Source organism: Anomaloglossus baeobatrachus, chromosome 3, assembly GCF_048569485.1.
Source record: "Anomaloglossus baeobatrachus isolate aAnoBae1 chromosome 3, aAnoBae1.hap1, whole genome shotgun sequence".
In the NCBI taxonomy this organism is placed as follows: Eukaryota; Metazoa; Chordata; class Amphibia; order Anura; family Aromobatidae; genus Anomaloglossus; species Anomaloglossus baeobatrachus.
The window spans coordinates 95,008,705-95,033,322 of record NC_134355.1 but is presented as its reverse complement, the minus strand read 5'-3'; the positions used below and the strand labels follow the sequence as shown (position 1 = coordinate 95,033,322).

The following is a 24,618-nucleotide window of genomic DNA, read 5'->3' as shown; positions in this document are numbered from 1 at the left end:
GTGAAATAGACTTGCGAATGAACCCCTTCGACAGGCTGTCCTGAATATATTTGGACATAGCCTCCGTCTCTGGAGCAGAGAGTGGATACACTCTGCCCCTAGGGGGCTCGGAGCCTGGCTTCAGGTCTATTCGGCAATCATATGGCCGGTGGGGAGGAAGAGTATCTGCGGCCCTTTTGGAAAAGACATCCCTGTAGGCCTCATAAGGTGTCGGTAAACCCGGCTCCTCAGTATTCCCTGAGGACCCAACCGACCTAATGGTAGCGGGTGGTTCGGTAGTCACGAGGTGCTCTCTACAGGATCCTGCCCAGGATGAGATCTCCCCTGTTGCCCAGTTGAGTATAGGAGCATGCTGTCTCAACCAGGGAAGACCCAGTAGGATCTCATCCGTCCCCCCTGGAAGCACCAGGAAGGACACCTGCTCATGGTGTCCCGGTGGTACATCCATCCTGAGAGGGATGGTGATCTGGGTGATAGGATCGAGTAGTATGGACCCGTCGACTACCCGGACCCTGAGTGGCTTGGGCAACAGAACCAGGGGAACTGAGTATCGGGTTGCCAGGGAGGTCGAGATGAAATTGCCTTCAGCGCCTGAGTCCAAGCAAGCCAGGGCAGAGAAGAGAGTAGTGCCGAACTGCAACTGGGCGCTGATAGTCAACCTAGAGGGAGAAGTAGCGTCTAGAGTCCCCCCTCTGATAGAAACTAGACGCTGTCTTTTCCCGATGGTTTGGGACATAGGGTAGCTATGTGTCCCCTCTGCCCACAGGAAAAGCAGATGACACAAGACCGAGAACCTGGGGCAGAGGAGACCACCTTGGACACTTCCATTGACTCCACGGAGTCGCCTACAGGACTGGCTGGGGGACCTGTCTGATGGAAGACGGGAGTCAGACGCTTTTTAGGCCGAGAAGACGTGGGTGCTGAAGAGACCTCGAGCCTTCGCTCCGCCTGGCGGATGTCTATGCGAGAGGCAACCTGAATCAAGGACTCTAAAGTGGCAGGCACCTCACGTGTGGCCAGTGCGTCTTTGACAAACCCTGCCAGGCCCTCCCAAAACACAGAGACAAGGACCTTATCCGGCCAGTCCAGCTCTGCGGCCAGTGTCCTAAAGTGTACAGCAAAGTCCCCGACTGAAGCAGACCCTTGCCGAAGTCGTAGGAGGCGCAGCGCGGAATCGTGGGTGACTTGAGGCCCGAGGAACACCATTCTCATGGCCCCAAGATAAGCTGCTAAGTTATTCACCACACGATCTCCGCGCTCCCACAACGGCGTGGACCACTTCAGCGCTCTCCCTGTGAGCAGGGACTGGACGAAGGCTACCTTCGCCTTCTCGGTAGCGTAAAGAGTCGCGGACAGCTCTAAGTAGGTGGTAACCTGGTTTATAAACCCACGGCACTCAGAGCTGTTGCCGCTAAAGCGCTCTGGAAGCGCAAGGCGAGGAGACCTTCCGCCCAATAGCACAGCCTGGGTAGCCGCCTGGGTGGCGACTGTCGTCAGAGTAGTCTTATCGGAGGAAGACTGCTCCACTGCTGCCAATCGTGACTCCAACTGCTGCACATAACGCAGCAACTGCTGCTGCTCTTCAGCCATAGCCAGACCTTTGGCGCGACCGTAATGTTACGAGGGGGACCCGGGGAAGCGTGCCAAGATGCGAAATGGACTGCTTCCGCCGGTCAAGGTCCACTGTGCGGTGTAAGGGACCGCCGCTATGGTGGGTGAAGAGTGAGCGGGTTGCTGCTAGCGATCGTCTGGAATGTCACAGACGATCTATGTACACCGATCTGCCCTAACCCCTGAGGGTTGTATGGCACAGATCTCACGGCTCGGTGTACCTGTTGCACGGGGAAGCACAGAGGTGCCCACGCACGTGTGCCAGTGGAAGTCACGAGAATATGGCACGAGGGTAGCACAGAGGTGCCCACGCACGTGTGCTTTCAATAACCAGGTGAGTCCAATGGAGACTTGAGGAGCTCACCTGGGACAGGAACACGGCCTGTTGACGGGGGTACTGCCGGAGCAGCAAGGCAGGAACACGGCCTGCAAACGAGGTACTGCCGGAGCAGCAAGGGCCAAGCCTACAAGAGACAGTAATGCCTGAGCAGTGGCGTGGCAGCACGCTGCCAGACATCCAAACATAGAAGGACGGTCGCGCGCCGCCATGATGGCAGGGGGAGCTTTTAAGGAGGTGCAGCTCCACCCGAGGGCGGGCGCGAGGCGGAGATGACGGACTTGACCCAATCAGGGTCCACGACGTCCCAGCCTGGCCAGTCAGGATTCACCACGTCACCAGCCTTGTCATCAAGCCGTGTGACGTCAGTGAGCGAATCAGGACCCACCACGCATTGCACGTGCTCACCCTCCTGCCTCTGGGAAATAGAGGCGGGATCCTCGGTCTCACAATGTGCAGAGATAACGGGAATCTCACTGCTTCCCTGAGCAGTAAACCTCTGCACATTGCGCAGCCTCGCAGACCTTCGGGGCCGCTGAGCAGGAGAGTCTGCGGCAGGCCAGGAATGGGAGACCGCTTCACTCCTTGTAACAGGAGAACCACTAGGTGTCACCCTTCTGCTGCCTCTCTGAGAAGGTATCTCCTGCAGTCTGGCAGACCTTCGGCGCTGCTGAGCAGGAGTGCTCGTGGCAGGCAAGGAATGGGAGACTGCCTCAGGAGAGCCACGAGATGTAACATTGGACTATAAGACGCACCCTGGTTTTAGAGGAGGAAAATAGGAAAATAAAATTTTAAGCAAAAAAATGTGGTCATGACACACTGTTATGGGGCGAGGATCTGCTGCTGACACTGTTATGGGGGTAATGTCCCCAAATTCTCTACCAAGGTGCCCCATCCTGGTAATGATCCTCCTGCCTTGTATATGATCCTGCTCATATACCCCCATCCTGCTCATATACCCCTATCCTGCTCATATACCAGCATCCTGCTCATATTCCCCCATCCTGCTCATAGACTCCCATCCTGTTCATATACCCCATCCTGTTCATATACCCCCATCCTATTGATACACCCCCCATCCATCCTGCTCATATTCCCCCATCCATCCTGCTCATATACCCCCATCCTGTTCATATACCCCATCCTGTTCATATACCCCCATCCTGTTCATATACCCCCATCCTGTTCATATACCCCCCATCCTGTTCGTATACCCCCCATTCATCCTGCTCATATACTCCCATCCTGTTCATATACCCTATCCTGTTCATATACCCCCATCCTATTGATATACCCCCCATCCATCCTGCTCATATTCCCCCATCCATCCTGCTCATATACTCCCATCCTGTTCATATACCCCATCCTGTTCATATACCCCCATCCTATTGATATACCCCCATCCATCCTGCTCATATTCCCCCATCCATCCTGCTCATATACACCCATCCTGTTCATATACCCCATCCTGTTCATATACCCCCATCCTGTTCATATACCCCCCATCCATCCTGCTCATATACTCCCATCCTGTTCATATACCCCCATCCTGTTCATATACCCCCCATACATCCTGTTCATATACCCCCATCCTGTTCATATACCCCTCATCCTGTTCATATACCCCCCATCCATCCTGTTCATATACCCCCATCCTGTTCATATACCCCCCATCCTGTTCATATACCCCCATCCTGTTCATATACCCCCCATCCTGTTCATATACCCCCCATCCTGTTCATATACCCCCCATCCTGTTCATATACCCCCCATCCTGTTCATATACCCCCCATCCATCCTGCTCATATACTCCCATCCTGCTATATGCCCCCATCGTGCTCATATACCATCCTGGTATATGGCCTGTATCCTATAGCACAGAGAAAAAAAATAAACGTTTATACTCACCTGTTCCTCACTCCCTGCAGCACCGATCATCTTCCTCTCTGCGCCACTGACCTGTGTGTGTGGAGCCGTTCCCCTGCAGCATCGCGATGTCTTCCTGTCTGTGCCGATCAGCTGATCAGCACAGATCAGCTGACCGGCACAGACAGGAAGACATCGCGTGCTGCAGGGGGACGGCTCCACACACGGGGACGGGTGAGTGTACTGATTCACTGCACCCCGCGCTGATGATGATGCACGGGGAGCAGTGAATACAGCCGCACATGATCACTCCAGGCTGTAATTGCCAGGGGTGATCATGCGGACCGGCTCTTTACTATGCGCACGTCCCAGCTAGTCCTCCCGCCCACCTGTAGCGCCGGCTTCTGCGCTGAGAAATGGGCGGGAGGATCGACGTGCATATGTAATGAGCGGGCCCACGTGGTCACAGCCGGCTGCTACAGCCTGTTCGTGCCCACGATGACCCGCTCCACCGCAGCACCCTCATTCCCGGCCGCAGCCCTATAGTCAGACCATAAGACGCACCCCCAACTTTCCCCCAACATTTGGGGGAAAAAAAGTGCGTCTTATGGTCCAAAAAATTCGATAATGGTTGTTGTACCTGTTGTATTTCCCAGTTGACGTTCCATTGTTTCATATTCGAAAATCTCCAAGTTGTAACAGGATCTCCAGTCGCAATGTCTATTCTGATCAGTCTGTTGTAAGAGACTCCAAGCAGTTCCTCTTTCTTGCCATCTCGAAATCTGGAAATAAAGATGAAAACAATTTTCAAGCTTGTAAATTATTGTTACACCTACTGTATATGAATATGTATGTGTATTATCTCGTGGCCTTTGACTGCTTTTTTCTCTCGATAGGACACATCTATGATTTATAACTGTTGTATTGTCAATTGAGTTTCCTGAGCCTATCTAATTTCCAACTCTTGCTCATTCTCCTGTGTTTTAGCACTGTAGATCCACCTTGTTAGATTGACTGCTGTTTCTATACACAAACTCGCCACCAGAAAATCAGCTCATGGAGAACAAATTTACATTATAGATATCAACAATCATTTAAGAAACATCTTTCTTTCCTGTGAAAGATCCTCCACCCTTCTGTAAAGAATCTCGCTTCCTGCGATATATTGACCATTAATTACCAGTTGTCACTGTCCAGGTATTACTGCTTTCAAAAGCTCTAACCGACACAATTACACTGATGAGCAAAAGGGTAACAATGTTTTGAACTTTTAACTTTCAGGCTCCATATCTCACCATCCACTACAGCTTCAGACATGAGACTACCATCATTGTATAGACAATCATCTTGGCAATCTCATATATTAATTTGACTTGTAGCTATTTAGCATATGATTAGTTATGGAGATTCTTGTCATGTTGCTGCATTGTTACTGTTTTGTTCCTAAAAATCTAAATCTGTATTTTTAGTTAGTATTTTGTAAATTCACTTTTGACTTTCAACACTGCCTGAATCCTTCTGGGCATGCTATCGATCACATTGTACACATTCCCAATGGTGGTTCATACTGGTTGACTTAATCCTACCCAGAAATAGGTTTAAGAATTGGATTGAGGTCCCGGGACGGTAGGAGCCAATCCAGCACTTCTACTTCATTGTCAGGACAGTGAACCATTTCTTCGCCAATCTCGACGTATGCTTCGTGGCATTGTCCTGCTGAAACACTATGCCATCCTTTTCATACCTATAGTACTTGAGTGTATGAAGTAACACGTCTTGTAGGATATTCATATGTAGCTCAGCAGCTTCATCCTGGTAAATATCCAACGCGTTTGACTGTAAAACAACCTCTATTAACAGGCTTCCTAAATAAAATTTGACAGTTCCTTCAATTTCTCAATCCATTAGCCCTTTTTTTTCTTATTTCTTCCAGATCCATTTGCACCTATCAGAGCTTAGTCTGTTGATTTTCTACTTATCTCTCTAAATCACCCATTTCCAATCTTCTACTGTCCACTTTTCTGCAACCTCAAGATGATGCTTCTTATGACGATATTGAGTCATGGCTTCTTCACCAATTTTTGGTCCACCATTCCAGATTTGTGTAATGTGCATCGCACAGTTCTTGCAAGGATGTCTGTGATCTCACTACTATGAAGCATAAAAGCTACTGATATGTTTGTCATGCCAGAACTAATAGACCTTGTGATGGGTCGGCTTGTTTGCACCGATATTTTGCCTGGACGTCTACCTCTTGGCTTTTAAATGGATGGTCAGACTTGATTTTGTATTCTTCCAACTGTCATGGCACTGACATGATGCATTTTCACAATTTCTTGGCCAAAAAACCCATTATCGATGAGCTGGATGATGTCATTATATTTCTTGGGAAATCTTCTTCATGGCTGCTCCTTGATTCGAACAAGTGACTTTTTGCTTGGGAATGAACCTAATAACACACTGAGCTATTGTGAAATGTGAGAATAGGTTCTAATTTTCAGTATACAGGAAGAACAAGATTTTTCCACCACCAGGAGGAGGAAAACAGTAACAGTGCAGTGACATGATAAGAATCTGCATAATTAGTCATATGCTAAATAGCTACAAGTCAAATTTATGAATGCAGTAGCCAAGAGTAAGGTCCATAAAATAATGGTAGCTGTAGTGTATGGTGAGATATGGAATGTGAAAGTCACTGCCCCAGCTGTGTGAACATTTCACAATTTGGTCAATGGTGGATTAACGATCAACCAACTGCTATATGTATGGCCACCTTTATTTACACACAGTAAGCATGAGAATATGATTTACTAAGGAATGAGCAGCTTTTTCATGCGTTCTGTATGTACAGAGGAGAGTACTGGAAACTACAAATGATGATGGCTAATGATGGCCCCTACTATCAGAGACTGTTTGTCCATATACCCGTGCCACCAGCTGCTGGGGCACCGTGATCCCTTGAGGCTGCCCATGTCGGCTACCTACCTGTGTTTTTGCCTATCTCCACCTCCAGTGGCTTTAGTGAAGACTCGGTAGCCATTCAGGTATGCTCCTCCAGGTCAGTGATCAATTCCTTTTACTCCAGTGGATCCAATTACCCCTTGCTCGCCCAGCAAGCATTACAATAGATTTTAAAAGAGTACTTATAGTTTTCTTTTTATTTAATATCTAGCCCTTTCTAACACATGAAGCAGAAGTCCAGAGATCACACAAAAGAACACTCTAGTGCAATAGCCACACATCACAAACCTGAGCTCCTGAGTGCGTGCAAGGAACGGTGTTCAACTCAATAGAAAGTCATGAGCCGATACTCCACTCCGCATTCAGACTCAGAACATTCTATTGGGCCATACATGTTTACCCTCAAACAGAAGCCGAGCTATTCTATCTGCTGGGCAGCACACTGCAGAGCATGATCTAGTACTCATTATAGGAAGGTAGTAAATATAAAATAATAATAAGATAGGTACCATTTAACGATTGCGCCACTATGGTTCTAAATTGGATTATGAATGCAGCACTATTCTAGATGTGGATGTACTTACCGGACAATATAGTAGGCTATACCAAATTCTGGAAGCGATTGCCATGCCTGAATAAATCTCATTTTTGCTTCAATAAGAGGCATCTGTGATATATTCTGCTGTGCCTCCAAAATGCGGGAAGCTAACTGAAAAGAAAAAAGGGTGTTAATATCCTCTAGCTGTATAGTATGATCCGTAAAAAAATGTTAGTCTGATACAAAGCGACTTCAGGCCTGTAACAAACCAGAGCTCCTGTAGCGACAGGTGACCTTGCCTGGTTTGGGCAACCTGTGATGCAGATTGTCCAGATTAATAAATTGAAGCTCAATATTTGAAGACAAAGATTTTCATCAAGATTTTCATTGAATGATATTAAAAAACCAGAAACAGAAACTGATATAATGTGTCAAACTAGAAGAGAGCTTTGTCTAGCTTCTCCGGATGAACAGTAATTAGCTGACAGAGGATTGCCTCAATATAACAGTATTAGCTATGTGCAAGGCCTGAATGGAGACCAAAATAATCTCATTCCTTGACAGCTAACATATACCTTGCAAGTTTTAAAGTGAGAAATTAAAATCTGAAGTATATTGGAGAAGTTGTAGACCCTAGATGGAACAAACAGAATATCTGGATGGACATAGAAGCACACACAATAAGTGTCCGACAAGAACATTCACAAGTCTCCACCGGTGGTCATGAGAGATACCTGTTTAGTTTTGTATTTCTTTGCATACTTCGGTGAAACAAAGCACTCAGGCTTCATGTCCACGTTTTCGATGTTGGTATTTATTTGAGTTGTAGTATTGGTGTTCTTCAGCCTCAGAAATGAGAGGATGCTTTGTACTTCTGATCGATAGGAGCTGTCGGCCATTGTCTTTCCTTTTGATGCCAGTATACATGCAGCCATCCATTTGGAGTACTGGGATTCCTAGCAATCCATGGTAGAAAGAGTAGATTAAACTATACCGTATGTCCACTTGATTAAATCTGACAAATCATCTATAGTTTAAAGGGATATTCTCATGGAAATTTTTGGAACTGAAAATTAGTTCAGTTCATCTGAATTGGGTTATTTTGGTGGCAAGAGTATGGATTTCTACAAGACCCATTAAGATTAACTGATTTTCAGTACAACATTAAAATACATCCCAAAATACTAAACAATCTGCTGTCACTTCTGGCTTGAGGTATGTAGTACATTATATGGTACAACTTGACATCTGGTTGGTGCCTTGACTTTATGGTCACCCCATCGATGTCCCATAACCAATCAGTTATAATGGCTAGGGGATGAGACAAATGAAGACCTAATAGATTCCATGTCCCTCTATTACTGACATGTAATAATGCTTTACTTTCCAAAGTATACGTGGATGTTTGGGTTCGCTGGGTTCGACCAGACTTTAGTTAAAAATTTGGTTCAGGACGCAAACTTGACCTCGAATCCAATATAAGTTAATGGATACCCGAAATTCTGTGCTGTAAAATGGTCGTATTAAGGGTTACAGGGCTGCAAGAGGAAGCAAAATGGGGGCTATTGCCCTGCAAACAAATGTGAATAGAGAATATATATTTTTTTAAAATGACGTAGGCTCCCGCCTATTTTTGATAACCAGCACAGTTAAAGCAGACACATGTGGAATTTATCACAAGCGGTGACGTCAGTAAGGGAGTGACCTATACAGGGAGTGACCTATACAGCCTCGTTTTGAGAACGTTCTCAGAATGTAGCTCCATAGGAATCGATGGGCGTGATGGGACATAACTCTTTGGATCACTTCGGAACTTACAGAATTTCTTTTTAATTAATAAATTGGTGAAAGAGTTTATTCACCAACTGGATTAAGTTGGAACATTGAGGATTCTTTTTAGTCAATAAATTGGTGAACAGGGGCATGTGGGGGAGTTTTTGTGTGTGTGTTTTTTTCAACTATATACTTACCGGGTTAGTAATGGGGGTGTCTGATAGACGCCTATCCATTACTAACCCCTGGGCTTGTGATGTCAGCTAGCTGATATTAACTCCAAAAGTATTACCTTGACTGCCACTGCACCAGGGCACTTGAGAAGAGGTGGGCAAAATGCCAGAATTGGCGCACCTAATGGATGCATGAACCACTTCTTGGTCAGCTGCGGGCTACTATGTTTAGGCTGGGAAGGACCCAATAACAATTACCATTCCCACCCTGATAATACCAGCCCCCAGCTGTCTGCTTTACTTTGGCTAAGTATCAAAAATACAGGAGACTCTATACCTTTTTTTAAAAAAAATTATTAAAACTGATCCCTTCTAGGGCAAATTGTGAAATATTCATGATCGGATTATGTGTACGGAATACCAAGTACTATTTCATTATTCATCATGAATAACGAACCTAATGCAAGACAATGGTGAACCCGAGCATTTTTCTGGAAAATTTCTCAGAAACATGCTCGGGTTCCCCATTGACTTCCATTAGGTTTGTTATTCGTGACGAGTACTGAAATAGTACATGGTATTTAGCACACATAATCCGATCATGAATATTTCACTATTTGCCCATCACTAATCCGCCTCTATTTTTGATAACTTGCCAAGGGAAAGCAAACAGCTGAGGTATGCAGCCCGCATATGTCTGCTTTACATGCACTAGTTATCAAAAATAGGCAGCAGACCATATAATTTTTTTTTGTAAATGTATTGTTAACAGCAGCATACAGGCAATTAAGCTTGTTAATTGGTTGTGCTACAGCCTTTCAACAAACTTTATTAGTATATGAACAACACCAGAACTCCGAACTCAGACACAGACATTTAAGTCCATGTTTGAGTCTGAGAGTCGGACACCCACTGTTTGGTATGAACCCCAAACTTTACAATTCAGGATTGCTCGTCATCTCTACTCAAGAGCAAAGGGATTTTTTTGTCTATTGTTTATTGCTTATTACCCAGGCTTACTGGCCATCAATGCAGTATGTGGCCGATCTCCTAGTAAAGGAGCTCAGCGTCTACAAGCTCTGTCCAATACAGCTTGTGAACTGCACTGAGGCTTCAGTGCCACTGTACTCCACTGATGTTGCAGAAATAAAGTCTGGGCCAGCGTTGCCACTGGTCTGAACCATCACTCAAACAAGAGCATATTACCCCCCTCCTCTAACTGGCAAACAGAAAGATTGCACACAGGGGAGCAATGCGTTCCTGATGAAAATAATGAAATATCCCCTTTAATACAAAGTAAAAATTGATTGTGACCCTCTGAATTCAACAATGGAGAACGAAAAAGGTTTAGTCTAAGACTGGATTGACACTGATTTTTTTTTAAAATGTTTTACTAATGCTTCCAGTTTTTTTCCTCCCCAAATTAACAATTCTGTGGATGGCTATTTCTTTAAGGCCTATAACAACATACCAAACTAGTCTTCATAAAATGTCTTTGTTTTTCAGCATTATATTGTATTTTTCTATTTCCTACCCATTTCAGTTCTCACTGACAGGTCTTTCCCTATGTATGTGTATATGTAGTGACCTATCAATCAAAGGCTAGGAGGCTTAAGCAGGCTTTACACGACATCGCTCAAGTGATCTCGTTGGGGTCACGGAATTTGTGACGCACATCCGGTCGCTTTAGCGATGCTGTTGTGTGTGACACCTATGAGCGATTTTGCATCATCGCAAAAACGTGCAAAATCGATCATCGGTGACATGGGGGTCCATTCTCAAATATCGGTACTGCAGCAGTATCGAAGTTGTTCCTCGTTCCTGCGGCAGCACACATCGCTCCGTGTGACACCGCAGGAACGAGGAAGCTCTCCTTACCTGCTTCCCGCCCGCAATGCGGAAGGAAGGAGGTGGGCGGGATGTTACGTCCCGCTCATCTCCGCCCCTCCAATTCTATTGGGCGGCGGTTCAGTGACGTCGCTGTGACGCTAAACAAACCGCCCCCTTAGAAAGGAGGCGGTTCGCCGGTCACAGCGACGTCACAGGGAAGGTAAGTCCGTGTGATGGGTCCGGGCGATGTTGTGCGACACGGGCAGAGATTTGCCAGTGTCGCACAACCGATGGGGGTGGGTACGCACGCTGGCGATATCGGTACCGATATCGCAGTGTGTAAAGCTGCCTTAAGAGAAGTCAGTTGGGTACAGCATCAGACTAGCAGGCCAAGATACTGACATAAAGCTTTCAATATTCTGTGTGGGGCTGGGGTGGGACAGAGGGGGTGACTATTTCTGCCCATCAAATTCATCAAAAGTAGGGGCGTTTTTTTATGCCATGAATGTTACTCCAGTCCTTCCCTGACTAGAGTAACACTTCAGCTGATGGGCGGTACGGTGGCTCAGTGGTTAGTACTGCAGCCTTGCTGGAGTCCTGGGTTCAAATCCCACCAAGGACACTATCTGCAAGGAGTTTGTATGTTCTCCCCGTGTTTGCGTGGGTTTCCTCTGGGTACTCCGGTTTCCTCCCACACGCCAAAAACATACTCAAAGGGAACCTAGATTGTGAGCCCCAATGGGGACAGTGTTGCCAATGTATGTAAATTGCAGTGGAATTAATAGCGCTATATAAATGAATAAATATTCTATTATTATTATTATTATTCTGCTGAGGCACACAGAGGTGCACGCCATTGATAAGAATAAGTAAATTGTGTGCTTCTCTTGAGAAATTTGGCCCATCTTGTTCCTGCATTCACCCCCAGTTATGTTACCTTTTAATGACATTTATACTTACGGTATCACATCTTAGATGTACTTCATTCATTCCTTCTGCAAATGGTATTAATAGCTTTATCCCAAATCTTTTCTGTGACACATTGACATCTGGTACAACTTCACAACCTGAGAATAAATACACATGAAATCCTTCAACCCACTTGGAATTAATTTATTTTTTAGCCTACAAAAGTACATTTGTACCACTGGCAGACACAGAAAGATGAGGATCCATGTGCAAGAACAATGTGTGGGCCCTCTGCAGTCTAATAGCTCATCATAATGCACAATTCCACTTGGTTTGGAGATAGATGTCGCTCTTTTTCCTCTTGGGCCCCTGAGTGACTGCACAATTTACACAATGATATATCATTAAGGCCGGGGCCACACGGGCACCAATGCGATCCTCGCATGACACTGCTCACACTGGCAGTACAGCAGGAGCAGAGTGTCATGCGAGTGTCATTGCGACTGAGGTATGATCATGTGATCAGACCTCAGCTGAGGAGGTGTGGGCTGGCTCTGTGGAGGGGAGGACCAGCGCTGAGGATGGGAGGGCCGGCGCTGAGGAGGAGAGGGAGGGATTTATCTCCCTCTCTCCTCCATTGCCAGCTATTGCCATTCTCGCCCTGCACTCGCAGTACACCGGCGTACCGCAAGTGCAGTGCGATCTTTCTCTCACCCCATAGACTTGAATGGGTGCAAGAGAAAGAGTCTTACATTACAATTGCAGCATGATGTGATTGTTTTCTCGGTCCGATTGGAGCCAAGAAAATAATTGCTCATGGGTGCTGGGACATAGGTTAATATTGGTCCAAGTAGAATGTGATGTTTTATCGCATTCCACTTGGTCCGATTTTCATGCCGTGTGGCTTAGGCCTAAGACTAAAGGGTGCTTTACACGCTGCGACATCGCTAACGATATATCGTCGGGGTCAGGGTCACGTCATTAGTGACGCACATCTGGCGCTGTCAGCGTCATCGCAGCGTGTGACACCAATGAGCGACGATCAATGAGCGCAAAAACGTGAAAAATCCTTGCTCGTTGACACATCGTTCATTTCCTTAATATCGTTGCTGCTGCAGGTACAATGTTGTTCATCGTTCCTGCGGTAGCACACATCGCTATGTGTGACACTGCAGGAACGACGAACATCTCCTTACCTGCGTCCACCGGCAATGAGGAAGGAAGCAGGAGGGCGGCATGTTCCGGCCGCTCATCTCCTTCCCTCCTCTGCTATTGGATGGCTGTCGTGTGACGTCGCTGTGATGCTGCACGAACTGCCCCCTTAGAAAGGAGGCGGATCGCTGGCCAGAGCGACGTCGCAGGGAAGGTAAGTCCGTGTGACGGGTGTTAGCGATGTTGTGCACCACGGGAAGCAATTTGCCCGTGTCACACAACCGACAGGGGCGGGTACGCTCGCTAGCGATATCGGTACTGATATCACAGCGTGTAAAGTACCCTTAAGACTCATGCAGAGTTGAAATGCGTCAACGTACCTGTACAGACTCATCTGATGTTATAAAATCTGGAATAAATGAGAGAATTTTTATGGATTCCTGAATTGCAGTATTGGAGCATTTTTTGAAAAATTATTGGATACACCTAACCAACAGGTGACTGCAGACTTGGAAAAGGAGGGATCGCTGCTGCAATTCATGGTGAGCAGAAGTTTATAAATGCTCTAATAATATATCCGCCAGTGGTTTGTACTATTGTGCTAGCATAAGTTTGTGACTTGCATGTATTCATTCAGTTCAGTTATAACTTTATAACTTTGGTTGCTCTCTCGGGTACACTGTATAGACTATGAACATTTTAAAAGGGTATTTTCTTCTTCCATCTTCAAGAGCACATCACTTCCCTGCCGCCCATTTTCCTGCTTGCCAGAAGGTGGTGCACTACTCATGATTGACAGTCTGGACATGACTGTGCCAATGGCCTAAACTACAGTTAGGTACAGAAATATTTGGACAGTGACACAATTTTCGCGAGTTGGGCTCTGCATGCCACCACATTGGATTTGAAATGAAATCTCTACAACAGAATTCAAGTGCAGATTGTAACGTTTAATTTGAAGGTTTGAACAAAAATATCTGATAGAAATTGTAGGAATTGTACACATTTCTTTACAAACACTCCACATTTTAGGAGGTCAAAAGTAATTGGACAAATAAACCAAACCCAAACAAAATATTTTTATTTTCAATATTTTGTTGCGAATCCTTTGGAGGCAATCACTGCCTTAAGTCTGGAACCCATGGACATCACCAAACGCTGGGTTTCCTCCTTCTTAATGCTTTGCCAGGCCTTTACAGCCGCAGTCTTCAGGTCTTGCTTGTTTGTGGGTCTTTCCGTCTTAAGTCTTGATTTGAGCAAGTGAAATGCATGCTCAATTGGGTTAAGATCTGGTGATTGACTTGGCCATTGCAGAATGTTCCACTTTTTTGCACTCATGAACTCCTGGGTAGCTTTGGCTGTATGCTTGGGGTCATTGTCCATCTGTACTATGAAGCGCCGTCCGATCAACTTTGCGGCATTTGGCTGAAAGTATATCCCGGTACACTTCAGAATTCATCCGGCTACTCTTGTCTGCTGTTATGTCATCAATAAACACAAGTGACCCAGTGCCATTGAAAGCCATGTATGCCCATGCCATCACGTTGCCTTCACCATGTTTTACAGAGGATGTGGTGTGCCTTGGATCATGTGCCGTTCCCTTTCTTCTCCAAACTTTTTTCTTCCCATCATTCTGGTACAGGTTGATCTTGGTCTCATCTGTCCATAGAATACTTTTCCAGAACTGAGCTGGCTTCATGAGGTGTTTTTCAGCAAATTTAACTCTGGCCTGTCTATTTTTGGAATTGATGAATGGTTTGCATCTAGATGTGAACCCTTTGTATTTACTTTCATGGAGTCTTCTCTTTACTGTTGACTTAGAGACAGATACACGTACTTCACTGAGAGTGTTCTGGACTTCAGTTGATGTTGTGAACGGGTTCTTCTTCACCAAAGAAAGTATGCGGCGATCATCCACCACTGTTGTCATCCGTGGACGCCCAGGCCTTTTTGAGTTCCCAAGCTCACCAGTCAATTCCTTTTTTCTCAGAATGTACCCGACTGTTGATTTTGCTACTCCAAGCATGTCTGCTATCTCTCTGATGGATTTTTTATTTTTTTTCAGCCTCAGGATGTTCTGCTTCACCTCAATTGAGAGTTCCTTAGACCGCATGTTGTCTGTTCACAGCAACAGCTTCCAAATGCAAAACCACACACCTGTAATCAACCCCAGACCTTTTAACTACTTCATTGATTACAGGTTAACGAGGGAGACGCCTTCAGAGTTAATTGCAGCCCTTAGAGTCCCTTGTCCAATTACTTTTGGTCCCTTGAAAATGAGGAGGCTATGCATTACAGAGCTATGATTCCTAAACCCTTTCTCCGATTTGGATGTGAAAACTCTCATATTGCAGCTGGGAGTGTGCACTTTCAGCCCATATTATATATATATAATTGTATTTCTGAACATGTTTTTGTAAACAGCTAAAATAACAAAACTTGTGTCACTGTCCAAATATTTCTGGCCCTGACTGTATGTCCTCTCAGATGCTGCGCAAGGATGACACGCAAATTCGTGAAGCGTTCCATATTTTTATTCAAACTACTAATACTGACTTACAAAGCCATCCACAAATTGTCTCCTCCATATATCTCTGAACTAATCTCTCGCTACACTCCAAAACGTAATCTCCGGTCCTCCCAAGATCTCCTTCTATCTTCCTCTCTCATTCGCTCCTCATGCAACCGCCTCCAAGACTTCTCCCGAACATCCCCAGTCTTCTGGAACTCACTGCCTCAACACGTCAGATTATCTACTACACTTGCAAACTTCAAACGGAACCTAAAGACTCATCTGTTCAGAAATGCCTATAACCTTGAATGACCTCACTGCCCCACCACCGTGCGGAGCTGCCGCCCCACCACCGTGCGGAGCTGCCGCCCCACCACCCTGCGGAGCTGCCGCCCCACCACTCTGCGGAGCTGCCGCCCCATCTACACCCCACCTACTGTTTCCTCCCCATAATCCTATAGAATGTAAGCCCGCAAGGGCAGGGCCCTCTTCCCTCTGTACTAGACTGTCTACTGTAACTTGTATATGTATTTTGTATGTAACCCCCTTCTCATGTACAGCACCATGGAACTAATGGTGCTCTATAAATAAATAAATAATAATAATAATAAAAATGCTGCTGGCAGAGGTGATTTTGCCTCTACAGAATCCAAGTAGTGCAATGTCTGAAGGGCAGCGCTTGCAAGCTGTAAAGAAAAAGATTGAAAGCACTTCTCTATTTACAGGATTGCCAACTGTCTAGAAATTTCAGGACCATCTGTAAAAATAGGGCACTTTTTTGCAACTCTGTCTCCTTTGTTTAGGAAAATGCCCACCTCTTATAGACTGCAGTGATGACTGGTAACGAAGGTAAATCTCCAATTTATCAAACCAGACTATAGGGCAACAAATACTAGAAATTCCTAAAACAATTGACCCGAAACATCAAAAAATAAATCATTTTATTAGACACAAACATATATCAAAATAAAATTAGAACAGAGATGGATAATGCTAAAAATTCCAGGGCAGAAAAATTCTTACAAAATTCACAAAAAGACAACGTCCAAAAAGGTACATATCAGTGTTATAAATAGTTGGTCTCCTGAACATTACAAAATTTCTTATTCAATCCCTAATAATATCTGTGCTATTACAGTGGTCTCATAGAATATCAAAATAAATCAAAGTGTCAATACGTATAAATTAAATACTTAGTGCATAATTAATCCAAGAGATCACTGAAATCATGCACAAATACCAGGGGTTAACGAACAATAAACACTAACACTAATAACACTTCTTATAATCCTTTTAACCAACAGAACCTATTCCACAAGCCCCAATAAGCATACAAAGACATTCATCAAGTCACCAGCTAAAGTGCAAATGTATAGTTTTAAATAGCAGTAGGATAATTACGGTGAATGAATCCACGCTATCAAGGGTTAAATCCCTATCCCCATTAACATTGCTATAAATAAATTAGCACAGTGAGTATAACATTGTAATTACAATTGTCTTACATAACTGCCACAGGACCCCCTTAAAGTCTGTTTCATCTGTCTTCCTCAGAAGGGGTCTGTCTTCCTGTACATTGAGAGCTGCCCTATCCACATTAGGCTCTCAATGTACAATGCTATAGACAGTGAGGTGCTAGTCACAAAAGAGGTCGTGCAGGACAAGTCCCGGCATGCCAGCTAGTCACAGCAATGATACTGGTGTGAACTGGTGTGAAAATAAACATTGCAGGTAAACCACACAGTACGATAAGAGATGTATGGCTGAAATCTTAACCCTTACAGCATGCTGTCTTCAGATTACATAGCAGAAACCTGGCGACAGATTCCCTTTAAGGAAAACTTTAGACCTTCACCCCCTCACACAACTAACCAGCCTCATATTTTGCACTGATGAGGGGCAAAAAAACCCAGCACAGCTGTCTGCAGATTCTGGTTTGACTTTGTATTCTAAAGGCCACTTTACACACAGCAACATCGCTAGCGCTGTCGCTGGTGAAAGCACCCAAACCCGTCAGTTGTGTGTCACGGGCAAATCGCTGCCCGTGGCGCACAACATCGCTAACACCCGTCCCACATACTTTAACTTCCTAGCGACGTCGCTGTGGCTGGCGAACCCCCTCCTTTCTAAGGGGGCGGTTCGTGCGGCGTCACTAAGCAACCGCCCAATAGTAGCGGAGGGGCGGAGATGAGCGGCCGGAATATCCCGCCCACCTCCTTCCTTCCTCATTGACGGCGGCCGTAGGTACGATGTTGTTCCTCGTTCCTGTGGTGTCACACATAGCGATGTGTGCTGCCTCAGGAACGACGAACAACCTGCGTCCAAAAGCAGCAACGATATTTGAGATTAGAACGACGTGTCAACGATCACTGATATGGTGAGTATTTTTGATCGTTAACGGTCGTTCCTGTGTTTCACACGCAACGACATCGCTAACGAATTCCGTGACCCCAACGACCTCTCGTTAGCGATGTTGTTGCGTGTAAAGTGGACTTTAGTCATGTGGTAAAGTATATTGACTTAGAGCATTAGCTCCTCCACTAGGTGACACTAGAAACCCTACTCTCTTCCATTGTGAAAAGGATATTTGCATATTGTATTTCCTGAGGAGCACTGCATGGCTTATTGGCCTCCCTATACCTGCTTATTGAGCTCCTTAAAGATAAACGCTACTCCTTAGAATCCCCAATGATTTTTACCATAATAGAAAACTTTCTTTTGATATAAAAAATATTTTGACTGTACCAATATCAGAGAGGATGTCTGATACTGACCACATGTTTTGTGTCTATGGCCGCCATTACTGAGAACTAATTTTAGTACACTAGGAGGCTTACATTGCTTGTCAGCTATTTTTGCAGAACAAGTGATTAGTACAAACACGTCATGGTCAATAGGTTACAGGTCGGCAGTCATTTGTGAGGAATGCTGTCTTCTTGTGGGAGTTGTGTGAATCTCAAGATGTGCTGTTTATTTTAGTGACTCCTCGTGTATATTTTTGTAGATACAGAACATCAGGCTTTGTTTTTCCAGTTGGAGATGAGAGCAAATATTTTTAGTTTAGCACCTTAAAGGGAATCTGTCACCCCATTTGCGCTATCTCATCTATTAATATGGGCATACAGGTTATGGACAGCTGAAAATAGTCATACCTGTCTGCCTCATATCAGATGGCTTCTTGTTGAAAAGTCATCTTTTATTCCTTTATGATAATGAGCTCTTCTAGGATATGAGGAGAACGTGGCCTGGAAGATAACTCCACTTCCGCACTTCATTAGCCTAGCTATCTCCTCCCATCAGCGTTACTGTGTCCCTGTGGCGTCTGCTTCTTGTCCTAAAATCCCGCACCTGCACCCTGCAGTTTCCAATATTAAACTTTATTGTTCCTCCCTCTTACGGGTATAGGCTTTACATTCCTTCTGTGGAGGTGCTGGAGATCACTGCTACTGGAAGCGGAAGTAGCACCGATCTCCGGCACTTGAAGGAATATGAAACCTATACCCATAGGTCTATACCCATAAAGTCTAACATCATAAACTATAGGGTACAGGATTTTGGGACAGGAAGCAGATGGCACAGGGACAGAGTGATGCTGATGGGAGAAGATAGTTACACTAATGAAGTGCGGAGACAGCATTATCTTCCGGTCAGCATCCACCCCATAGCCTGGAAGAGCTCATTAACATAAATGAATAAAAGATAATTTTTCATCAAGAAGCCATCTGGTTTGAGGCAGAGAGCGAGGGATAACTTTTTTTCCGTATTCTATAACCTGTATGTCAATAATAATAGGTTAGGTATCTCAAATGTGTTGACAGATTCCCTTTAAATGTTTCTGACTGACACAACCTCCTGTGAAGGACATTTGGGTGAAGGTGGGATCACACACAGGAGATTCCTGAATTCCAACATTGTGTAAATATACATTAAAAGACAAAAACTGTATGGACAATTGCTGGATTTTGTTGGGAATATAGTTTGCATATTACAGTATCTTGGTGTTGTCTGCAGAACTGGTAAGAATGGACGATCAGTGATTTAACGTGACCAAGAGAAAAGCAAGGCATCCTATCTATTAGGAGCCAAGACAACCAGAAAAGGGCCTAACGGCAAGAATAACAAATATGGCCCCATTGCAGTCCAATAGGTCATTATAATGCCCTGTTCCAGCTGCTTTGGAGGCAGAAGTGGGTCCTTCACCTCTTGGGCCTCTGTGCAGCTGCACTGCTTGTACCAATGAACAGTGAATACACTTCGGCTATTTATACACCCATTGTCACTACTGCATTGTATACAGCTATTGGTATGCTTATATTGGATTTACTCTCTGGATTCTGACCTATCTTTGGGCCATATATTCTCTTTTGCTAAACCGTTGAATGCCCTTCTGAATTAACCCAATGAATGGCCTTTTATCTCTTTTGCCTTCCGTCTCTGACCTTCTAGTCTTGATTTCAGCTATCCATTGACTAAGCTTTTATAATTTTCTTATTGTCCGCACCTCTCTGGTTATAAAGGCCCAGTCACACACACAACGACTTACCAGCGATCCCGAAAACGATGCGACCCGATAGGGATTGCTGGTAAGTCGCTGGTAAGTCGCTGGGAGGTCGCTGGTGAGATGTCACACAGTCAGACCTTACCAACGATGCAGGAACGAAACAGGTCGCAGTAGCGACCTGTATAACGATCTCTGCAGTCACTGTGACCCTGTCACACAGTGTCAAACACAGCGATGTGTCCTACCCAGCAGGACATCGCCTTTGAAGAAAATGGCCTGGACCATTCGGCAATGACTAGAGATCTCACAGCAGGGGCCTGATCGCTGGTAGGTGTCACACGTAATGAGATCGCTAACGGGATCGCTACTGCGTCACAGAAACCGTGACAGTACCTTTACTTGGATAGCTGACTCTTCTTATCTAAACTCACTTCACCAGCAAGTAGCTACTATGCAAATACAACCTGGGAGGCGCTGCACCAAAGGCCATATCCCTGTACAATAGTAAAAGGGTGAACACCAGGGTGCTTTTGTACTTCTGTCTGTGGTACTGGTGACCCTTTTGTGTTTATGGACGCATATCATGGTTTTATTGTAGAGGACTGCTGGGACTCCTAGTGCACACAGCTCAGGTACAGCAGCTCCATACCTCCATTATGGACATTTCTTTTGTGTTTTCTTACCTCTCAGGTTCAGTTTTTCAGCAGGTTCTCCATGAGCAGCTTCTTTATTCTTAAAATAAGATATGGATGTATCTTTAAAAACAAACCAATATTGTTTGTAAGCTTTGAGCGTCAGTTTTTTAGGCCTGAAAGACAAAGAGAAACAGGTTATCAGCTCTTTATATGAGCAATAATAGTTTGCCAGACCTCAGCTATTGATTGACCGTCATCATCACGCAATCAATTAGTTTTAATATTGTCCCTTTTTGTAGTTGTTATATATTGTTCTTTTTTTGCCCAATGAATTATATGAATCAATATAATTAGCTCTTCGATAAAGATAAAGATCTAATATATCAGTCAAATCTTTTTCAGGTTACATAATTTTTGAGATAACAAAATTGCTTAAGGTGGTCCTATACATGTGATTGATGAAGGTTAACTGCTCATTTAGCCAATAGCTAACTCTCCCGGTAGCCCATATATATGGCTTGGCTGAGACTTTATGTATTTTCAATGGGGAGAGAGTAGAAATCCGTTGGCACACACCTCTAGAAGTGGCCTATATCCCTGCTCCCTCCTCCCTCACAGCAGAACGCTGCAAGCAGGAGACGTGCTGTGCTGTGAGGGAGGAGGGAGGAGGGAGCAGGGAGCAGATGGGCTGTGACAAGCGGTGAAACACCGCTCACAGCTCAGTGAGTCAGAAAAACTGCAGCTGGCCGCATGGATGTGACGTGTGCGGAACTTGACGTGATGTCACCGGAGCGGGGAACAGTGGTCTGCAATAGCGACTCTCACAGGCACTATTGGCAACACAAGGTATTTGAGAGAAACATTGTTTCTCTATAATATCGAACTAGACAATAAAAAATATGGGTGAACCACCCTTTTAAATAGAGGAGCTGTGCTCTCGATAGCTGACAATTGGAATTTCAGAGCGCCACATAAGCTGGAAAGCCCTATCCCCCTCGTTGTGTTGATGCCTTCGATCTCTGAGCCCTTGGGGAAAGTTCATAAAGAGACTATCCTCCACAGGTTAATTATCAGGTTGCGTGAAGCTACTCCCTGATCTAGGGTCCAGTACCGTGCCGTGCTCGGTACCAGTCCGGTTACTAGATTTTCCGGTGCCGACCGTTCTCCACCGTCTGCGACCTAGCCAAAGTCTCCCAGGGATCTCCAACTCCCTCAGCTCCTCACTCTCTGAGGGCTACTACTCAACTGACTATGTCCCTCCCACCAGTCTGCCTGACCCCTAGGCGGGTGACTCTTTTCCAGCTAGACCACCCACTGGTGTGCCTGACAGGGTGTGGTGTGAGGTGTGGCTAGGATTTGAATGCTGATGGAAGAAATACCAATAGTTAGGATCCCAGAATCATGGAAGCTGAGTTCTGCAGCATAAGAGAAAGGAGTGCAGTTCCCTATGACACCCTGATTAGGTCAGGGGCGTCAAACAAACAATAAAGGAATAATTTTATTAATATTAAATGGAGTGTTAGCGTGGCATATACCTAATATCCTTCTCTACTGGATTGACTAAAGTTTCTTCAGTGACGTCTTTTCGGAAGTATTTTGAGAAGGCTTTTTTTTTTACTTTCTTTATATAAAATAATTGTGTACGCTACCGGGAGAGTAGACTGGTTTCTTATTTTAGTTGCTTCACAGTTTTTAAAGCCTGAAGCGGTTAAAAGAAGTGACAAAAGATGTCAATGTCATTTTGTCTAAACTTACACCATCTATCAGTTTGCTAACTTTGCACAGAAATACATCAAATTTTGGAAACAGATGAAGATGCCGAAGGGTAAGTACAAGACAGGAGGCAGGGGCCTTGGATTTAAGGCGTGTGTACATCAGCCTCAGTGTGTACATTTGATTATGAATGTATGATATATATTTGTGTACTTGTATAGTTTTTTTGCAAAAATGTAATCTTGTTCTATGGAAGTGTGTAAATTTCCATGTGCATGACCTCAAGCCCTCCCTTTAGAAATATGCTTTCTGGTGCCAGCAAAGTGTCTCCTCATAATCAGTGTTCGCATAATACCTCCTTAAAGATAGTTATGGAATCCAATCTAAACATTTTTGCGGCCTATGGCCGACACCAGGGGGGGCTCACTACATACATATTTATATACTGAAGACAATGGGAGGAATATAAGTAGATGGGCAGCAAGCTCCCATTTGTGGCAACTGCCAGCAGTCTTTGCATGAGATTAGTCTACACTGACAAATGTTTCAGAAGAATGATAATATTATTATATGAAAATGTTGAGAGATAAATTAAGTTACGGTATGATTGTTTTTTTAAAAGGTTGTCCAGTGAAGATGTTATTGCCTATTTTCGGCATAGATGATAACTTATAGGTTGGTGGATCCAACAGCCGGGACCTGCACTGAAACATGAAACTTTCATCCCCATTTGCTTATCCAGATGTTTTAGACAGATGAATGAAATGTGACTTTTTCCAAATGTGGCGCATTTCATTCCAAGTCCCCGCCTGGAGTTAGGCTTCCGGTGGAGTTATTCTTTTGTCACATTTAAAGACTGTTGTGTAACACTTAAAAAAATATGCACATTTTTACGCTAAAGTCTCAAAAAACAGTTAAAGACAAAAATAAAGAGCATTTTTCATTTTGTGCCAATTTTGTGATCCACGTTCGTCATTTTGAAAAATTTGGCTTAAAAACACTCATTACTCACTACTGCAAAAGACAAACGATTGCAAAAAATTGCAAATAATGAAGTGATAACAAAGTATATTAATAAATAGTTGCAGAACTTTTCATCATACAGTGGTTGAATATCGGCTCAATAAGTTATCAAAATAATGAAATGTTTTTAATAATACACTCATAATACATTGTGCATGACAATAAATGTTAAATTATGATTGAAAATTCTGCTTACACTACTGATAAACCATCCCATGCCTGACTGCATAACATTAGTATGAAACTGGGCTTGGTCAGGAAGCACAAATGTTTACTTAGGTTAATGATTAAAACGGGGGAGTGGGGGGCAAAGCTTTGAAGTTTGCAGAGAATTGCTAGATGTGGGGAAGTGACTGATGGAACTATTGTTCTGTAAAGATTATGAAAGTTGGGAAAGTATGAAATGGATGGAGAGACGAAAGGCTTGAGGATGTGAATACAAACCTGAAAAGTTTAAGATTATCAGCAAGTTTTGGAATGTCTGTGATATCCTCCTGTAAAATAGTTAAAGGCACAATTACACGTCTTCATACATTTTGCTACAGGTAAAATATATCTTTGTCCCGTGTTAGCCAGTAGAGATAAAAAAAGTTTGTTTAAAAGAACTGAGAGTCGTCAATGGTTTATACCTTTTAATGGCTAACTGAAAAGATGGTCGTAACCATGCATATTCACATAGTCCCTCTACAACTTCTCACAACATAACTCCACATAAAACTCCATGGCACCCAAATGCATCTCAAGGCTCTGGCCAACTGGTCCAGGAAACCACTATCTATCCTCATTTCCATGAGAAGGCTGGATTGTCATTGTAAATAAGCACTTGTACCTTGCCCCTCCCCCCATCTCATTGTAGATTGTAAGCTCTCAGGAGTAGGGTTGTCTTTTTTTCCCCCCTCTAAATATTTTATTTTCTATAACTGTTATTTGTTTGTATATGATCCTCCTGAATTGTAAAGCACTGCGGAATGTGTTGGCGCTATAGAAATAAACATTATTATTATTATTAGTTAGTTGCTAGTGGTCATAACCATGGATACCTAAGGTCCTGGAATGCCCTGCACATGAGGTAAACAAAATAGTG

General features: G+C 44.4%; 1 protein-coding gene across 2 annotated transcripts in view; it reads right to left on the bottom strand.

The window, feature by feature from the left end:
- Positions 1 to 24,618, bottom strand: part of FERMT1 (FERM domain containing kindlin 1) — a 107,359-nt gene that overhangs the window by 5,949 nt on the left and 76,792 nt on the right. For both annotated transcript variants that reach the window (XM_075339310.1, XM_075339311.1), the window contains exons 9-14: positions 23,979 to 24,028; positions 20,847 to 20,971; positions 12,050 to 12,156; positions 8,048 to 8,269; positions 7,360 to 7,484; positions 4,455 to 4,596 (exon numbers count right to left, since the gene is read on the bottom strand). In XM_075339310.1, the coding sequence (XP_075195425.1) occupies positions 4,455 to 4,596; positions 7,360 to 7,484; positions 8,048 to 8,269; positions 12,050 to 12,156; positions 20,847 to 20,971; positions 23,979 to 24,028 (771 nt within the window). The remainder of the gene's footprint in view (positions 1 to 4,454; positions 4,597 to 7,359; positions 7,485 to 8,047; positions 8,270 to 12,049; positions 12,157 to 20,846; positions 20,972 to 23,978; positions 24,029 to 24,618) is intronic.